This window comes from Grammomys surdaster, unplaced genomic scaffold (genome assembly GCF_004785775.1).
Source record: "Grammomys surdaster isolate TR1022 unplaced genomic scaffold, NIH_TR_1.0 126219, whole genome shotgun sequence".
Classification (NCBI taxonomy): domain Eukaryota; kingdom Metazoa; phylum Chordata; class Mammalia; order Rodentia; family Muridae; genus Grammomys; species Grammomys surdaster.
Window position 1 is genome coordinate 6,691,893 of NW_021621022.1, and position 18,311 is coordinate 6,710,203.

The 18,311-nt window shown below is 42.0% G+C and overlaps 1 protein-coding gene across 2 annotated transcripts in view; it reads right to left on the minus strand.

Annotated features, from left to right (window-relative positions):
• The window catches only part of Cdca2 (cell division cycle associated 2), a 38,200-nt gene extending 20,212 nt beyond the window's left edge, over nucleotides 1-17,988 (minus strand). The window contains exons 1-11 of one of the 2 annotated variants that reach the window (XM_028758826.1): nucleotides 17,815-17,988; nucleotides 17,533-17,596; nucleotides 17,271-17,444; nucleotides 15,345-15,499; nucleotides 9,510-9,660; nucleotides 7,746-7,912; nucleotides 6,284-6,359; nucleotides 3,599-3,807; nucleotides 2,120-2,192; nucleotides 1,375-1,607; nucleotides 98-173 (exon numbers count right to left, since the gene is read on the minus strand). In XM_028758826.1, coding sequence (XP_028614659.1) covers nucleotides 98-173; nucleotides 1,375-1,607; nucleotides 2,120-2,192; nucleotides 3,599-3,807; nucleotides 6,284-6,359; nucleotides 7,746-7,912; nucleotides 9,510-9,660; nucleotides 15,345-15,499; nucleotides 17,271-17,444; nucleotides 17,533-17,596; nucleotides 17,815-17,838 — 1,402 coding nt within the window. In that variant the 5' untranslated portion in view covers nucleotides 17,839-17,988. The remainder of the gene's footprint in view (nucleotides 1-97; nucleotides 174-1,374; nucleotides 1,608-2,119; nucleotides 2,193-3,598; nucleotides 3,808-6,283; nucleotides 6,360-7,745; nucleotides 7,913-9,509; nucleotides 9,661-15,344; nucleotides 15,500-17,270; nucleotides 17,445-17,532; nucleotides 17,597-17,814) is intronic. The other variant, XM_028758827.1, reaches the window with a different exon arrangement.
• Nucleotides 17,989-18,311: the final 323 nt, after the last annotated feature.

Here is an 18,311-nt window from a genome sequence, read left to right on the forward strand (position 1 = left end):
CTCTCTCTCTCTCTCTCTCTCTCTCCCTCCCTCTCCCCCCCCCCCACACACACTCTCTTACTCACCAGCCCCCACAAAAGACAAACACAAATAATACCTGGAGGAGTCTCAGAGAATGAGGATTTACTAGGACTCAGCATTACAAATGATCCCTGAGGTGGTTCTATGTTTTCCTAAGAAAGGAAAAAAGTACAAATTAAATATCATTAAGTTCAATAAATGTGCAAATGATATGCCACAAAGAAAAATAATGCCTTATTTTGGAAGGAGGAATTATAAGCATTGAATGTAAATTAAAAAAAAAAAATCAATAGAAAATGAGAAGGTCTAAGCTAACCAAAGATAACTTTTTAACTCTGAGTGGTCACCTTCATAATGCAAGTGTATTTGTCAACTGCAACCACCAATAAAGCTACTGTTTGGTTTATTTAAAGTTCCATTGTCAATCTTCTACAAAGTAAATTAAGAAAATCATTAAGAAAAACCATCTAGTATTACAATTATTTTTCAATGAAATTCATGGTAAGATGGCAAAATAAACAAGATTTCCAAGGTTTGCCACATAATCGTAAGATAGTAACTATCGTTCATTCATAGAAAAATATGACAATTTGAAAAGATCTCCCTTTCATAACAGTTTGCTCACACGTTTTTTTGATATTTAATCGGAAATGCTCAATTTCACAAAACACCTTTTCTGCATGGACTGAAATGATTACACAGCCTTTCTGTCTTATTTGAAAGATTGTGTACAAAATCAACATTATAGTTTGCTTAATTATGTGGTAGAATTCTTTAGCAAAATTATTACTTTATGGGAAAGTTTTAGTGACAATTTAAAATTCTTTAACATGGGGTTATTGAAACAATGTACTCCTTCTTGAGTGAAGGTTGATGCTTTATGTGTTCCAAAGACTGTACATGGTTTATCTGAGCTGCTAAAATCTCAGCATGAAGTTGTTGATAAGCTCCAACCGTCCTTGAAATCTTGTTAGGATTTTCTCTTCTTCTTGATACTGGTCATTTTTCTTCCTCCCCGCCCCCAAATTAATTTGACTGAAGATTTTCTAAAATGTAATCTACCACTACATGTTTTTTTCTCCATCTTACAAAATAAATGATCTCAGTTCTAAGATGGATTTTTTTTTCATAGTTTAATGTCTCAGACATCTGTGTTTCTTTTCTTAGTGATATACAACAGGTTTATCTTACAACGAACAGCACTTAGGTTTGATGAAACTACTTTATATAAGACTGAAATGCGGCATGCCACCTGACTTACTTTTACAATTTCAAATCACAATTTTCATGCAAAAAAGCCTGAAGCCTGATGGAAATAAGAACAAGCTTTTTCCTGGGATTTTCCACACTTACGAGATTCTCCTCCTTGTCATCAAAGTTAGGCTGAAGGAACTGCTCATGAACTGGGGACTGCAGGGGGCTGGTAACTTTTATGGTCTTTGGACGAACAGGCGTTCCTCCTTTACATAGTGGAGTATTGGCTGGTAAAGATTCATCAAACACTTCAGGGCTTAAGTCCTCTCCGAAAGTAACTCTCTTCCTCTTCCTCAGATTCACACAGCCTGGTGTTTGACAGTTTTCTCTACCTATAGACAATAAATGAGAAAATGTTGAAAAATCAAGCTGTTTTTCTTATCTAAAAGGCATACACTAGAATGTTTGAATTGAATGTGGTATATTCAGCTGCTATTTGTATAATAACACAATTTGTAGAGAAAATTCAAATGGGTAAAAACCATACTTTTAACTAAAGTAGTAGTGATTTTCAAATAAGGTAACTATTTCAAGTGTTAATAAAATCAGAGTATCTGAAGTTCTTTACAAGTTCTGCCATTAAGTAAAACTTTGTGTATGTATGGTGCAGGAGATTAAACCCAGGTCCCTCACCCACGTCAGGCAGAGCATCTACCACTGAGCACACCCTCAAGCCCAAGATCAATTGAGCCTCTCTAAAGACACCTTTCCCTCCCCACTCTTCTCCATTTCTAAGTCATTCAGACGCAGTAAAGTATGAGCATATTGTCAAAAACCTGATGCATTATAAAGTTATACAAAGAAAATAATACCCTTAGTTTAAAAATAACTGTGAGTAACATACCTGCTCTTCCTTCTTTGCAACAGTTTGAAGGATGTGGGATCAGATGAGCCCCATCATCACAGAGGTTGTATTCCTAATCAGAATAATGACCAATCAAAGATTTTACTCCTTTTATAACATAAAGTCACTAAAAGAATAAGATTGCTGAACATTTTTTTAAGTGTATCTTTTTTTTCTTGTTTTAGCTTAAAACACCATGCTGAAAAGACCCAAGTAAAAGCTTCTCTCATCTTTTATTTTTTTGATATTTATTTTGAAGTGTATGAATGTTTTGCCTGTATGTATAGATGACACGTGTGTGTCAGCTCTTTTGTGGAGGCCATTGGATCCCCTAAAGCTAGTATCACAGACAGTTGTGAGCTGCCGTGTGGGTGCTAAGAACTGGACCTGGATCCTCTCTGTAAAGAGTAGGAAGTGCTGTTAACTATTGAGCCATCTTTCCAGCCCCTGGCTTCTTTATTTTAATAAATAGTATTGTGAGCCAAAATCAAGAATAGAAATCACTGAGTATGGATTAAAGTCATCCCATTTTGATCTAGCAATCTAACAAATGTTTGAGTGGCTAAAATTATGGTGTATTCTTTTAGGTGTCAGATCAGGAAGGCTTCAAGGTCCAAGCATGAGAACTGCACTAACATAAAAAGACATACCAGGTAAATGATGTCAAGAGGGAGCTTTGCCATAAGCATGAGAACAGCACTTTTAACAAGCATGGAATTTCCTGCCTGAATTACCATATTCTTGAGCAAGAAATCTCTGTCTGTGTTTATCCAAAAGATTACAGAGGGCACAGTATAAAGGAAGGGATGGTATAAGACTGTCGGAGGAGAGCCAGGCCTGCAGGGGATCATCACCCACACTTCAGCCTCACCTGGAATCCCTACCCAGCTCATGGTTTTGAATACTGCTCACAGTCCAAACTATAATAACTCCCCCAAGAACTGTTCTGCACCAATCACACCTCCTAATCAGCAACCTCCCTAGTTAGTCCTCTCTTCAGGGAAACACACATTCTGTGTTTTCCACTAGACAGGGACAACAAACAACATAATATTACTGTACACATGTCAAAGCTACTTATGGAACTGCTCAAACATGCTACCTATTTCCTGGCAGCTCCCCCCTGCCTTAGGCTAGTGCACGCACAGAAATATGGATGGCTGAAGAGGCAGGTTAGACCCACACATTTGGAATGAGTAAGCCATAGACTGAAGCACTGATTGTGAACTAATTTGGCAATGCAGTTAATTACAATTTGGATTAACTTTTAGACTTATATAGTCTATCTACATTGAATTCTGAATATTATTCTAATATCATTTGAAAATGGAGCCAGTCTCGGAATAGTATGTGACTTTAAAAAAAGAAAAAACAAGTAAGGGTTTCTCTGCACACCAGTGTGACCAGTGTGAGGACCTCAGTTACTCCTCTGAAGCAAACATCTCTGAACTCCTTTGCTTTAGGAAATGTAACTCTTACCTTTCCATTCTCTGAGAACAGCTTACCAGGTTTCTTCAACACAGAACGAAGCACAAAGGTCTTAGTGGAGGGGCTGCTGCTCCCGCACACAGGAGTCACTGGAGACCTGGTGGCAGTGGCTGAGCCTGTGCTCAGTGATGTTGCAGGTGTGTCAAGTGGAACAGCATTAACTGATTTTGTGCCCTCTACACAGTCAGTCACTGCAAGTCCTTCAAGGGGAAGAAAGATGAGACTGTCCAAATCTGCTTCTTCCAGGCACAAGATACTCACCACACTTACCAAGACGGTAACACGGTATTTAAAAGATTCCACTAGTGAGCCTGGAGCTCAGGAGACAGAGGCGGGAAGACAGACAGTTTAAGGCAGCTGAGGCTATACAGTAAGATCCTGTTTCACAAACCCAAGCACTAGCAGTATTGCCTAGTGGTAGAGTGATTACCTAATGTGATGGTTAGGGTTTTACTGCTGTTGATCAACAGACATCATGCCCAAGGCAACTCTTATTTTTTTTTTTTTTTTTTTTTTTTTGGTTTTTCGAGACAGGGTTTCTCTGTGTAGCCCTGGCTGTTCTGGAACTCACTCTGTAGACCAGGCTGGCCTCGAACTCAGAAATCCACCTGTCTCTGCCTCCCAAGTGCTGGGATTAAAGGCGTGCACCACCACCGCCCGGCCGCCAAGGCAACTCTTATAAAGACAACATTTAATTGGGGCAGGCTTGCAGGTTCAAAGGTTCAGTCCATTATCATCAAGGCAGAAGCATGGTAGCACCCAGGCAGGCATGGTGCAGGAGGAGCTGAGTGTTCTACATCTTCATTTGAAGGCTACTATAAGATTGGCTTCCAGGCAGCTAGAACAAGGGTCTTAAAGCCCATGCCTACAGTGACAAATCCACTCCAAAAAGTCCACACCTCCAAATATGCCACTCTCTGAGCTAAGCATATACAAACTATCACACCTAACATATGCTAGGATTAAGCCCTAGCAACTTAAAATGAAAATGAAATTAATTCAATTCTAAAACTCCCTGCTTCATTTGGACATGAACAGAAGACAGAGAAGTAGCACTGGTCACACAGTTTACTACATGGCTATCACTAATAAAGATAAGAGGTTTTGGCTCCTGCAGACATCTGGGTCAGAGGATGGGGAAAAAGGTTGGGAATGAGCCTTGCACTGCTAAGGGACATTTTGTTAGGATACATATTATTTGCAATATAAAACTAACCTGAGCCAAACCTTGATAATGAGCCATTTTACTACTTAAGATGGAGTCATTTCAATGTGTAAACACAGTGGGAGTGAGAAGAGGGGATGAGGAGAGAGAGCTAGCCCACACAGAAGCTGCCCGCCAAACACACAGGCAAATGTAGGGAGTTAAATCTGAACTCTACTCAGCAGGAACAATCTCACATAAAGGAAAAACCCTGTATGACATACACACTAAAGACATTTGCGCTACATGAAGTATTTCTAGCCATCTAAATCTGTAGGCCTATGTTTGTGCACTGTGTAAAAGTTATCCTTGTGCTATTCAATTGCTGATTTTTCTGCCCTCACTTTATTTCAATCTGGATGCAGCACTGTAATGCTTATGTCAAGAATTTCTTAAGTTTGTATAAACAGTTTTTATCATTTTTTTCTCTGCCTTGTCAATACTTATCACCCAGTGGCTGAGCAGAAGAAAAATTAGGATAGAAGCTTCTGCCAGCCAGGGCAGAGAGACAGATACAGGCGCAGGCGGAGAGAGAGAGAGAGAGAGAGAGAGACAGAGAGAGAGAATATTTTAGACCTGTCATGAGGATGAAGAGCTGAAACAAGGAAACACCAGAAAAAAATACATCTGAAGCCCAAAGACCCAGATCAATGGATAATATGTAAAAACCATGAGATCATGGCTGGGAGGTAGCCAGATTAGCATAGGAGTTATTGTAGATCATTTAACTATCTAGCTATTGATTTACAGCTTGAAATGAATCTTGGTTTCTCTGTGTAGTTATTGGGGGACTAGCAAGGGTAAAGAAATACAGCTGATGAATTCACTGTTTACACTCATATTAAAAATAATTCATTTTACATAAATCATGATTCTCAACTTTCCTAATGCTGCAACCCTTTAACACAGTTCATCATGTTGTGGTGACCCTGACCATAAAATTATTTTCATTTTTATTTATGACTGTAATTTTTCATACTATATGAATTGTAATGTAAATATTTTTGGTTGGCCAAAGAGGTTATGACTCACAGGTTGACAACTACTGAGCTAAATGAAGCAGGGGAAGGTGTGTTGAGGCACAACTGCTAGGGGAGGTGTGAAGGGACTAAGCAGCAATGCTGAGCACTTGGCATGGAGGACAAGCAAAGCCATCAGAATGCCAAACTCTTAGTAGCACACAGAGACCTACTTGACAGGGCTTTCAGCCAGAGAAGCAAGAGGCAGGAGATGGAGAAGACAAGGAAGAGAACAGGTACATTACATAGACTCCTTTTAAAAGCCATTACTTGAATTTGTGTTTGTGTCTTTATGTGTGTATAAGCACATATGTGCAGGAGTGTGCACAGCCCAGAAGTCCCAGATTCCCCTGAAGTTCAAGTATAGGCATCATTTCAGCTTCCAGACACATTCATCACAAATGTCTATGAATGGGGCAACCTCCATCTGCACTAAGGAAAACACAAACTTACCCTGGGAAGCCTCCCTGAGTTCTGGAAGTGGAGCAGCCATACACCCAAGCTGGGCTGAAACGATGTCAGATGACTTCTAGGAGAAAAGACGAAGGAATCAAAAGCATAACATTCATTACTAACGTACTGCTGACACTGCCCTTACAGAGATTTCAATAAGCATTGTGAATAACTGAAAACCTGTTGTTCAACTGATCTCATAAGCAGAGCAAAGTACACAGGGAACTAGCAACAGGGCACTCATCCCGGCAGCATCCTGAACACTCCACAAAATGATTTTCAATCCCAAAGAAAAGTTGATGCTGCCTACTGAAGTCTAGAGAGCTGTGCTGCTGTATGCGATCCTCTAAATAGGAAATTCTCAAAAAGCATATCCTTATTAATTCAGAAATGAATTCATTTCTTCTTTGTGATTTATGTCTAATGAACCAAAGTTCTAGAGAGAAATAATTACTATTGCTTCTGCCAAATGATCATTTTATATTAACTTGAATAAAGCAGAAGGAACTAGGACCATAAGCCAGTTCTTGTGTTACAGGGACTGTACAAGGGTTTTGGGGTCACTGTTCTTTATTTTTACTGCTATTGCAAAGTATTAGGTGGGCAACATGGCTTAGAGAAGGTGCCACTGCCAACCCGACAACATTGAGTTCAATTCCTAGAATCCAAAACAAGGCAATTCTCTTCTGCCCGTACTCTGTGATACTGAAACTAAGCTGTGATGGTGTGAGGCATCCCCTCTCGGGAAGGAACAAAAACCTCTGACCACAGAATGAAGAAGAAAAGGTTAGGTGACTGGCTTTGCAGCCACAGCTGCACAAAGGTCACCAATTCCACTAGCAGTCTTGGTCTCTCTTTAGTAAACTTCACATAGGTTTTTGCCTTTCCACAATCTTGATAGACTTTAGGTTGTCATAATCCACAAAAATTCCTAATGCTCCTTGAAACACGTAGAGGAGCAAAGATGAATTGCAGAAGAGCCTGCTGCCCAGGCAGTCTCACGAAAGACTGGGTAGGCAAGAGAAATGCACAGTGGGTCGACTTGGGCAGGCAGGCACTCCCAGTTTCAGGAACTGATACTCCAGTTGGTATCTAAATAATCTTCTGCTCAGGGACCTGTGCCCCCTGGATGGGCAAAAAGCCATTTCAGGGAACAACTCAAGGCCTAGAGTTGAACCATCATGTAGAACAACTCATGCAGAAGACTGTCGAGCTTTACCTTCCCATAAAAGTAATCAAAATCAAGCAATCTTCCCAGCTTCTAAACCAATAGACAACAAAAGTCACACAAAAATATAAGATAGAACATGCAAGCACGCACACACACAGGCACACAAACATACTCATTTGAGAACCATAGCAACAACATGGTGAAACTAGGAACTAATATCACTGGGCCTGAGTCTTCAACCTGCCTATGCAGAAAACCACAGTTCCATTTCTGTGTGGAAACCACAATTACCTCAGCAAGATCTGTGGAGGCGCCCCTAGCACATGCTCTGTCAGCAAACGTTTTGGTGACACTGAGATAATCCTCGGGGCTGTCCTGGGAGGATATTCTCCTCCGCTTTGAAGAGGAGTTTACAGGGAACCCAGACTGCTGATATCCAACAAGACCTTCTCTTTTGGCTATATGCACAAAACAAAAATAGAAACAAAATGACATGGGGATAAATATTTTCTTTTTACATTTATCATTTAAAAATATCATCCATTATAATAACATAATGCCAATTTAATGTTTGGATCTACATCATCAATGAAAACAAAATTCTATTTGATTTTAGTCAAAAGGGGAAACCGAAAGGCAGGTGTGGTGGCACATATCCATGTAGTGCCAGCACAGGGAAGGCTAAGAGAAGAGACCAGTAAGTTCAAGGCCAGCCTGGGCTATAAAGCAATCAGGAGACCAGCCAGGGCTGCACAGTGAGACCCAGACAGGGCTGAGGAAAAGTACTGCACTCACCTATTACCTTCACTCTCGCTGCTCAGTGCAGCTAGTGAGTTGGTGCAGGCTTTCAAGTGCCACAAGAACCAGCGTCCTCAGCTCCCCAACTTGGGACTGAAGACCAGTGTTTCTTCTCTAAGGACTCCTCTAGAACCTCAGCTCCACCTTGGTACTTACAAGGCATGCAGCCTTATGGACTGAGCAGCACCAGGGTCTCAACCACTTCAGGGTACAGCCAGCAACCACTGCATTATCCAGCCCATAGCATGCACGCAAGTCTATAAATCCCTGTTTAATAGATATTCATTCCCTCCATTCTATTTCTCTAGAGAACCTTAAGATCCTACTCTTGGTGCATCTGCCTGCAAACCACATGCTGGAAAAACCTGAAAGACATAGTCAGGTTCTAATTTGATTGTATTCAATTTTTATGGAGAAAACAAACCAAGACACAAAAAACCACAAAAAAACCAACAAAACTACAACAAATGGTTAATTCTATGTACAAAAGGATTTTAATGACATCATAATTACAATAATGAAGTAAAAAATAAAATTAAAACCTATACAGCAATACAAATAATAGGTAACTTATAAACTACAAATTAGGACCCCCGAACAGGTTCTATATCCTGCAGCAGAAAACTGGACTCTGTTAAGTAATTAGAGTGTAAAGTACCAGAATTGCAAGAGAGTCAATGTTTTGTCAACTTTTGTCACTGAAAAAGCCAAATGACTAAAATCAAATGAATTATATGAACATGATGAAGAATACAGCAGACTATCAACACATTAATTAGACTGGACAAATTTGTGGTTAACATAAGGGCGGGATATTTGCTATTCATATACATTTTTGCAAAGTTTAACAATAACTGTATAAAAAAAAATAACATAAACCTAAATTTGCCATAAGCCCTTTTTGATGCTTGGCATGAGCTAATTGGTTCTGGCCTTTTAAAATTTAAAACAATTATTAACTGTGGAAATAAAGGTATAGGTTTTTCAACAGAAACCATAGGACTTGGTGTGACTCAGTTGTAAAGCACTTAGGACATTTGAGGCCTTGGAGGCACCAAAATATAGCAGATAAACTAAAAATAAACAAATAGAACAAAGCCCTAAAACCAGAAATCCAGATTTCTGTGTGAAAAACTACATTTACAGAAACAATTATGCTCTGAAAATATTGCTTTAACCTTGTAGAAATGAATCTCTTCGTCATAAAGCTCCTCTTGATAAATACAAGGTCAACCTTGATGAACCCCTTCTACTTACTCAAATCTGCTATCTTAGACTTTCCATCTGCCTCTGATGCTGAAGGACCACCGGCCATCTTCTCAGTTTCCTGTATGGAGTGAAAAGCTGACCGAAAAGCAGACATTCGTTCTCTTAAAACACTGGCATTTCGATACAGTCTTGGGCTACCCTGTGAATGAATAAAGCACAGAAGCATTACAAATCAGTTTCATAGCTAGGCCTGTCACCACTGACTCTAAACCAGAGCATACGAGAGGCTTATGAAGACAAGCTAGCGTGGAAAAGCCTGCTTTCCTCAGGTACAGATATTCTGTCTGAATAGTGGGTGTGTGGTCACCATCTTAGTGCTCCTCTGCTCCCATTTCTAAACCTGAGCAAAGACTAGCTAATGGTTATCCATGGACGTATACCCCATATGTCAGAGCTACCGAGCTAGGCTAAAAGAAACTTCAAGTGAGTAGAAAGTGTTTTTACAGGGGCATCTCCAGTTATTTTGGGGGGTTGGGAAGTGTAAGTCATTCTGAAAAGGATTCTAAGCAGCTTAAGAAAAACCCTGTCAGCCATTACCTGAGACAGTGTCAATAAAACACTATCAAACAGAATGAGAAAGAAGTTAAGAATGAACCTGTGCGAGAAGCCAACCTCAGAGCTAGAAAGCAAGGAAGAAAAAGGCAGAGGGACCCTTTCTATCTGAAAGTATCCAATGGAAGTTATCAGGTTTATCAGTACACTGCCTCCAATGTACTATGCTCTACACCTAGATGACCTCCACCTTGCAAAGCCAGAACGAGACAAAGATGTCTCCTACTAGTTCACAATCTTCCCATCACTCCTGCCTCTTCCGGGCTAACTCCCTAATTTTCTAAGATCTGGAGGACACTTGCTTCCTTATGGCTGAATTCTTGCACATGAGGTTCCACACAAAGATAAAATGAATTTACACTATGAGATAAAGGTAAATGACATAAAATTGTAAAGTTCTGTTCATATAAAAGACAAACTACTGATCAAGCACTGTATCCAGGGTTTTCTTCTTGAGATACTAACATTTCCCCTAATAAGGAACCTGTGGCAATTTTAACATTCTAACCAATATGCAAAAGAAAAACAAAACAAACAATCAGACAAACAAACAAAATAAAAACACTACCACCCTTTAGGATATTATATGGAGAAAAAGCTGTTAAAATCCTGATATCATGTTTGATGATCTGTTCTTCTAATTTGATTCTATTCCTAGTCAGGAACATTCATAAGACAAACTGTCTACTTCATAATAGTGAGACATTTGAAACTGAACCACACTTGATGATGTAAACCTTTATGACATAAACAGCATACATTCCCAACAAGCTAGGGGGCAGCTCATCTACATGACAAAAGATTATCTTAGAGCCACCCCAGTTATTTTGAATGTGCATTTTGTGAACTCATTTGAATGTATCAGGGCTGGGTTTTTTAATCCCAGGAACTCAGAGCACTTGGAAATGCTTAAACTAAGTTTCCCTAATTAAAGGTGTTTCCAATGGAGGAAAAAGACAAATAAAAACCGCTATGAGGTATTTGTCCCATGAATTCCGTTATAGTCTATGTACACACCGCTCCAGGTGCTCAAGGTCTGGGGAGAGGGGGAGAGTGGAGAGACACTACAGAGCAAGGTTTAAGAACAAAGTAAGGTGCTGTGGAAAAAACACCATGTGACTGCGCCATGTAACATGTTGCTTTGCCAGTTTAGGAAAGAAAGATTCGAGTGGCATCTGAATTAAAACCACAGTGAGAAGTGGTTTGACACCAGGGGAACAAGGCATATAACAAAGCCAGGAGCAAGAAGAAGAAAGCAAGCCTATGTGCCCACTGACTGGAGGGATCAGGCCACAGGCAGACAGAGATACAGGCTTCAGAAATGTAGATAGGTTTCCATAGGAAACATGGGAAGGTTAAAGCAGCAGAGGCAATGCTGTGACTCATCCTAAAACCCCTCTTTGTTATTCGTAATACGAGTGGACTGGGGAGGAAGGAAAAGAGGTAATTGGTCTGAGTGGGCTGGATAAGGGACTGGGAAATATGAACCTATTGTTTAGCCTTAGCTAGTATGATGGTTGATCCTGATTGCCAACTTGTTAGGCTAGGAACCATAGAAGAGACAAACTTCTGAGCATGTCTAGGAGGGTGTTCCAACAGTAGAGGGAAGGCTTAGCTTGGACGTGGGCTGTACCATGCCATGGGCAGGGCCCAGACTGTACAGAGAGAAGGAGTGGACCACTAGGTTCACACTCTCTTGCTCCCTGACTGTCGACACAATGTTATCTCAAGCAACCTCTACCATGCCACTACGACCAGGATGGATTGTACTCTAAAACTGGGAACCAGAAAAAACCTCCTCCGTTCTTAAGCAGTTTCTCCCATGTGTTCTGTGACAGCAAAAAAAGGTAACTAAGTGAGCTAGAGTACGCTTGAAACACTTCACTCAATACTCAAGGTGACTACACAGGCAGCTGCTGTCTAAGGCTGGAGCTCCAAGGACCTCTGGGCTGTAGACATTTTAGAATCATCAGCACATAGATGGTACTCAAAGCAAAGGGCAGTAGAGAGATCTAGGCATACAAGCATTTCTGAGGGGGAAAACTGGGAGGAATCAGCAAAAGAAACAGAAATAACCAGTGACATGGGAAGAAAACTGGACCAACGTGCAATCCTATGATCCAAATGAGACACTGTCTCAACTGAACATAGCGAAAGCCACTGGAAGTCCAAGCGAGGATATAGCAGCTAGCAACAGCAAGAGAATGGCAGGAAGCAGTGCGGTGGCACATGCCTGTCATTACATTAACTGCGAGTCTGAGGCAGGAGGGCTGGGTTCCAAACAAGCCTGAACGATGTTCAGACTCCGTCTTGGGTGTCCCCCAAAAAAGAAAGGATGGCAAGGAGGGAAATGGGGTGAGTCAAAGGTACACAGGTAGAAGTAGTTTGGCAGAGATAGAGCACCAAAAAGCAATATGGTGGTTTAAATGAGAAATGGAACGTTCTCCACAGGTTTAGGTAGTTGAACTCGGTCTCCAGTTGGTAGCACTGTTTGGAGAAGTTATGGAACTTTCAGGAGGTGCAACCTTGCTGAAGTACAGGAGGCGAAGCAGCTTTGAGAGCTTATAGCCTTCCCAGGTTCAAGTTTGCCTTCTCTGTCCCCTACATGTGAATAAAGATATGACCTCTCAGCTGCTATGCCTCCACCCTCTGGAATCATAAGCAAAAATTAACCTCTTTTTCTTTAAGCTGCCTTGATCATGGTGTTTTACCATAGCAACAAAAAGTAACTAATACAGAGACAGAGAACACAGTGATTTAGTACCCCAAAGGAAAAGAGGGTAAGCTAACTGCAAAAGAAAACTCAGCTCAGAATAGCACAGGGCCATAAAAATACAGTCATGTGAATGCTGATACAACCAAGCTACTGGGGTGGGGAGCTGGAGAGAAAGGGAAGCATGAGCAGAAAATGGACCATTTCTACACTTTCCATTGTGGGGTGTGAACAGCCGGCATAGAAGCAAACAGTAACAGAATCTGTTAATAAGATGCTCGGGGGCACTAGAGAGACGGTACAGTACTGGCTGCCCTTGCAGAAGTTCCTAGCACTTAATGGCACAACTCACAGCCTTGTAACTGCAGCTGCAGGTGATTTGATTCCTTTCTGACCTTTTTTGGCACTCCACACATGTGGTACACAAGCATTCATTTTATTTTTCAAACAACATCTTTAAATAAAGAAGTTCAGGGGCTAAGGAGGTGGTTCAGTGAGCAAAGAGCGTGCAACACAAGCAGAGGCCCTGAGTTCAGACACCTCACCCACAAACAAAAGCTAGGGATGATGGCACACGTCTAGAACCCCAGAGCTGGAGGGTGTTACACAGAGACAGGCATATTCTAGAGACCAGCTGGCTAGCCTGTGTACACAAGATGGCAAGCCTTAGTTTAAAAAAAAAAAAAAAAACTATCTCTAAAACATAGTGAAGGGCAGTAGAGGAACAGACCTCATGTCCACACATATACTCTCAGAGCCACATACATGAAAATCAATCTATCAGTCTACCTTACAATGGAGGACATCTTTTACATATAAAGTTTTGTTACCATAGGCACTGATCATTTGGGAAATACCTGTAGTGTTATTCACATTTCCCAAAAGTGGTTCATTGTAGGCAGTATCGATATTATATTTCATAGTATACCCACTGATCACTCAGGAAGTTGCCAAGTACACAGTTGCAGGTATATGTTGGAGTAGAGTCTCATAGTCTGTGCATTCTGATGCTGATTTCTGTGCCCTGAGATCTAATTATAGGAAGGATACAGGCATTGTCATGAATATTGAAGAATCTCCTTTATCAATGTGGTGTAAAGCATACTCCCCAATGATCTCTGATTGCTTAATAGAAAGCTGAACAGCCAATGACTGGGCAGAGGAGAAAAGCTAGAGTTTCCATCCCAGCAAGGGGTCTGAGGGAGAAGAACCAGGAGAAAGAGTTGGGCTTGAGGCAGGTGAGAGTCCAGGAAGAAAGTAAAGACCACAGGGAGAAAAAGTGTGGAGAGACCATGTAAAGTCACCAGGAGGATCTGACATGAGGACACACATGGAGCAGAGCAAGGCAGGCAAGACCCAAACTGCAAGTAACAGAGGGCCTGCGGCTGGGATGTAGGTTAGAACTTCAGAACCTGCCCAGGTTAGGCTTATAGCTTGCTAATAAAAATACCAGGTCTCTGTGTCTTTTATTTGGGAACTATATGGGCTAAAGTGGGCATAGAGACACCCTGCAGATACCTGGGAGCATAAGTGGGCATAGAAATCTCCCCCCCAAAATACTCGTATAGGTACATGTTTTCTAAAATCTTAACTTCCTCTTTAAAAATGCAACCCTCCTTACTGGTAAGACATCGTTCAGTTTCTGTGGTAGATTCACTTGTCTGTGTCATTTATAAGCCTGACAAACCATAATTTCTCTATCAGTTGCTCCATCAAGTAAAAATGATGCTCTGTGAAAAGACAGACAGGTCAGCCCACACAACTCAACCATACACATTTCTAGAAACTTCTGAAATGCTTGATGCAGACTTTTCACTTCACTACATACAATAATTGAGGAATGGGATATAGCAGCAAAGTTCATCATTTTTAATGCTTCAAAGACATTCATGAAACTAAAACTATTTTCCCTGGATGCTCAGTATTCAGTAAAATCAGAAGAACAGTTTGACTTCGTGGGCCTTCCAAGAGGGACTCAGGGAAACCCAAAGTTCTGTTTTATTAAGGAGCAGGAAATTGTCTCGTGAACAGACCACATTGCAAAGCAGAAGAAGGAAGTGGAAACAACACACGTGAATGGCTCTAGAGTAAGGATAGTTCCCTCTGCAGTGATAATCGGGGCTTGTTATCTTTCCTAAGTCTTTAACTATTTCACCTGCTAGGGCATGCATTAGTTTGATAACATCTGAAAAACCAGGAGCTAAATGCACCAGAAGATAAGCCATTTGTTTCTTTTTCTCTTCTGTCCAACCAGTAGTTATGAAAACATTAGAAATAGAGAAAAGCCACGAGAAGAAACATACCCAAGGGAGGGGAGCTTTCCTCATTCTATGAAAATTTTACAAAACGGAAAGCCCCTCCAGAAAGTCATTGCTGAAAAGACCCGCTAAATCTTACTATAGCCACACACCCAGCAAGTGTGTTACCTGCACAGTCCCTGCAAGAGAGGGAAAGCAGTTTCCCCCAAGGTCAGGGGGAGAAGTGCTAGAAAGCAGAACCCTTGAACAGAGTAAAAACATTTCCTTCCTAGTATTCACGAGTGTCCGGAGGAAACACACCTGTAAGTGGGGCTCGCATGCCAATGCAGATCTCGAAGCATTCTTTAGGCTTCGCTGCTGAGCGATGAAGCGGATCAGGCAATTGGTTTCTGGGGAGCCCCGCACACCAACAGTAGAACGGCGCCTGGCCTTCTGAAGGGAAGAGGATGACTTTCCTGCAACAAAACACTCTCATAAATCAGAATGGAACGTGGCAATGGTCAGAAGCAGGGTCCTGTCAGGGCTACAGAGAAACCCTGTCTCAAAAAACCAAAAAAAGAGAAAGAAGCGGGGTCCTGTGCTGGTGATGGGTCACCAAAACAAAAACAGAGTGTGCACATGTCACAGAGAACCAAGTGAAGTCCTAGCAAAGCAATTCATGTATAAACAGCTGGACAGACTGCCACTTGATCACCAACTCAATTCATTTTCTACATTAGCACTCGGCACACAGAAGGCCACAAATACTTATTTAGTTTTCATTTGTGCCCCATATCCCCAGTACAGAGAGGGCAGAGGTATCAGCTTGATGCTAAGAACCTCTTCCTGTTTATAGCAACAAAATACACAGGGTTAAAACTACAGTATGCTGTGGTCTCACTTACTGTAGCCATCCAAACTCTGAAAATATCACACGGGAACAGTTTAAAACAATTTACAAACGTAAAGCACACCACTGCAAGCAGTGCTGTTCAACAACACCTAACCAGGACACGAGTCATCCTTCTGAATGTCACACTTGCGCTGGGCACACTGTACCCCTAAGGTCACTCACTCCCTGGCTATCTGGACTGCGAGACAGTCACTGTTTGTGGCAATAACTGTGTTCATGAAAACATTATTTTACTTTGGCTAACGCTGGCCTCAAGAGCAGTGATGCTAGCAACTCAACTAAGCCAAAATGTGCTTCCTGTAAGAGCCCATAAGGTATCTAAACAGAAAGAGAATAGTTTGTAATGGTTAAGCTTGATTCTAAACTCAACTAGCTTGATGGCATCTTGGATAGGGTGTGTTTCTGAGAGCCTGTCCACAGATGAGTAGGCTACAACTCTTACTGTGGCTGATGTATAAATTCATAGCTTCAGTTCTAAAATCTTACTGAGGCCCTTGGAACAGAGCCCCCACGTGGGTTAGGACTGGTGAGACATGTCTATACCCTGCTCTTATTTTTTTCAAAATTATTTTACTCTGGGATAAGCTACCTCACCTTCAGCATACCATCCTGAATTTTGCTCACACATTTAAGCACACAAAAACAGATCTAGTCTTTTATGTGATAATTCTGAGCCATACAGAGTGAGTGTCACTTTGGTTTCACCTAATTCATGCTTTATGCAGTACAGTGTGATTGGCTTCCCCAGTGTCTCATTACCCTTCTTTATAATTGCTATTCTATAGCCCAAAGAAATCTATCCCTGAATTTACTTCTCCACTGGGAATTTCAGTCATGAGGTTGAAGAAAATCATCATCTGGGTCAATTTTCTGTTTGCAATTTTTGAATGAGGCACACAGCCTTTCACTTTTACCTTAACTGCCTTTCAACTTCCTCTGATTTTCTTTTCTTTTTTTGGTTTTTCGACAGGGTTTCTCTGTATAGCCCGGGCTGTCCTGGAACTCACTCTGTAGACCAGGCTGGCCTCGAACTCAGAAATCCGCCTGCCTCTGCCTCCCAAGTGCTGGGATTAAAGGCGTGCGCCACCACCGCCCGGCTCCTCTGGTTTTCATATGCACTGTTTTCTAGGGTGGGCACAAAGCACACCTGATTTAGAAACACTACTATATTTGCTGAGCTGTGCTGAACACAGACGTTTCCCCAAACAAGCAAGTCTGCAGGGTCAGTATAAACACCCACAGAAAGAGAGTCAGACAGTATAGACAAGTAAATTGGGGCCTACTACAGTTATTGCTAAATGTGAAAAATTATGCAATACAAGAAGTTCTCTTACCTGAAGGGGTCTTAACAAAGCTTTCAGGTGTAATTCCCAACTGCTCTACGGTTACTGTGGAGAAGTCCAAAGGTGACTTAAAGGTATCGGGGGTGCAAAGATTAGGAGTCACATCTGCTACATGCTTCTTTGGGGTCGCAAGCGGCCCGGTTCCCAAGATAAAAAAGTCCTTTTCTGAAAACGGACAACACGTTGGAGGGTTAAGCAATACATCAAAATACTCAAACCTTCCATCTAACGAGGGCAACAGGTCACCACATACCAGAATTATTAAGGACACCCTCCTTGGATTCAGAGAGAGGCTGGTCGTGTGAACTCGTATCCATCTGGAAAATGAGGAAGTTAAAGAATAAAATGTGAAAAATAATCTCACTACAAGCCAAAAAGAATGTGACAGAACTCTAACGCAATCAATACCAGGGGAACACTTGCTGGGGCGCTCTGATTAAAGAAACGGCGGGAGGTACTATTAACTAAACAAAGCGGACCGAACTGATTTGTCCGGGCTTTGCATCCCTGGATCCCGGCTGGATAGCAGGCCTACCTCTCCCGCCCGGGCCCCGCGCATTCCCTCAGACGACTACGACAAGCGTCGCGGAGGCTCCGTTTCAGAGAGCACCTGAGGCCGGGAAAGGGAGCCGAGGTGGCCTCCTGCCGGCCGCAGCACACCCGGACACACCACGTCCGGGCGAAGCTAGCAAGCTTCACTTGCCCGCCAGCAAATTCAAACTGCGGCCACGCCCCCGCGGACGGATATCACCGAGCCTCGGACCACGTGTGACGCGCGTCCCACTCCCCCCAGGCCTCACCCTCGTGTTTTCGGACCGAGCAGGAAGACCTCCGTGTATCCCGGGAAATCACAGACAGCCCCGAATGACCCTGGTGAGACACAGCTGCGGCAAAAAGGTGTCCTGGGGACTACCTGTGTGTTCCGCGGAGCAACACTTCAGTTACCAACAAATCCATCCTCTCACCTTGGATTGGCTGCTGGAAACTTCGAAAATGACTCACTAAACCAATCGTGACAGAACCGCCGGGTGG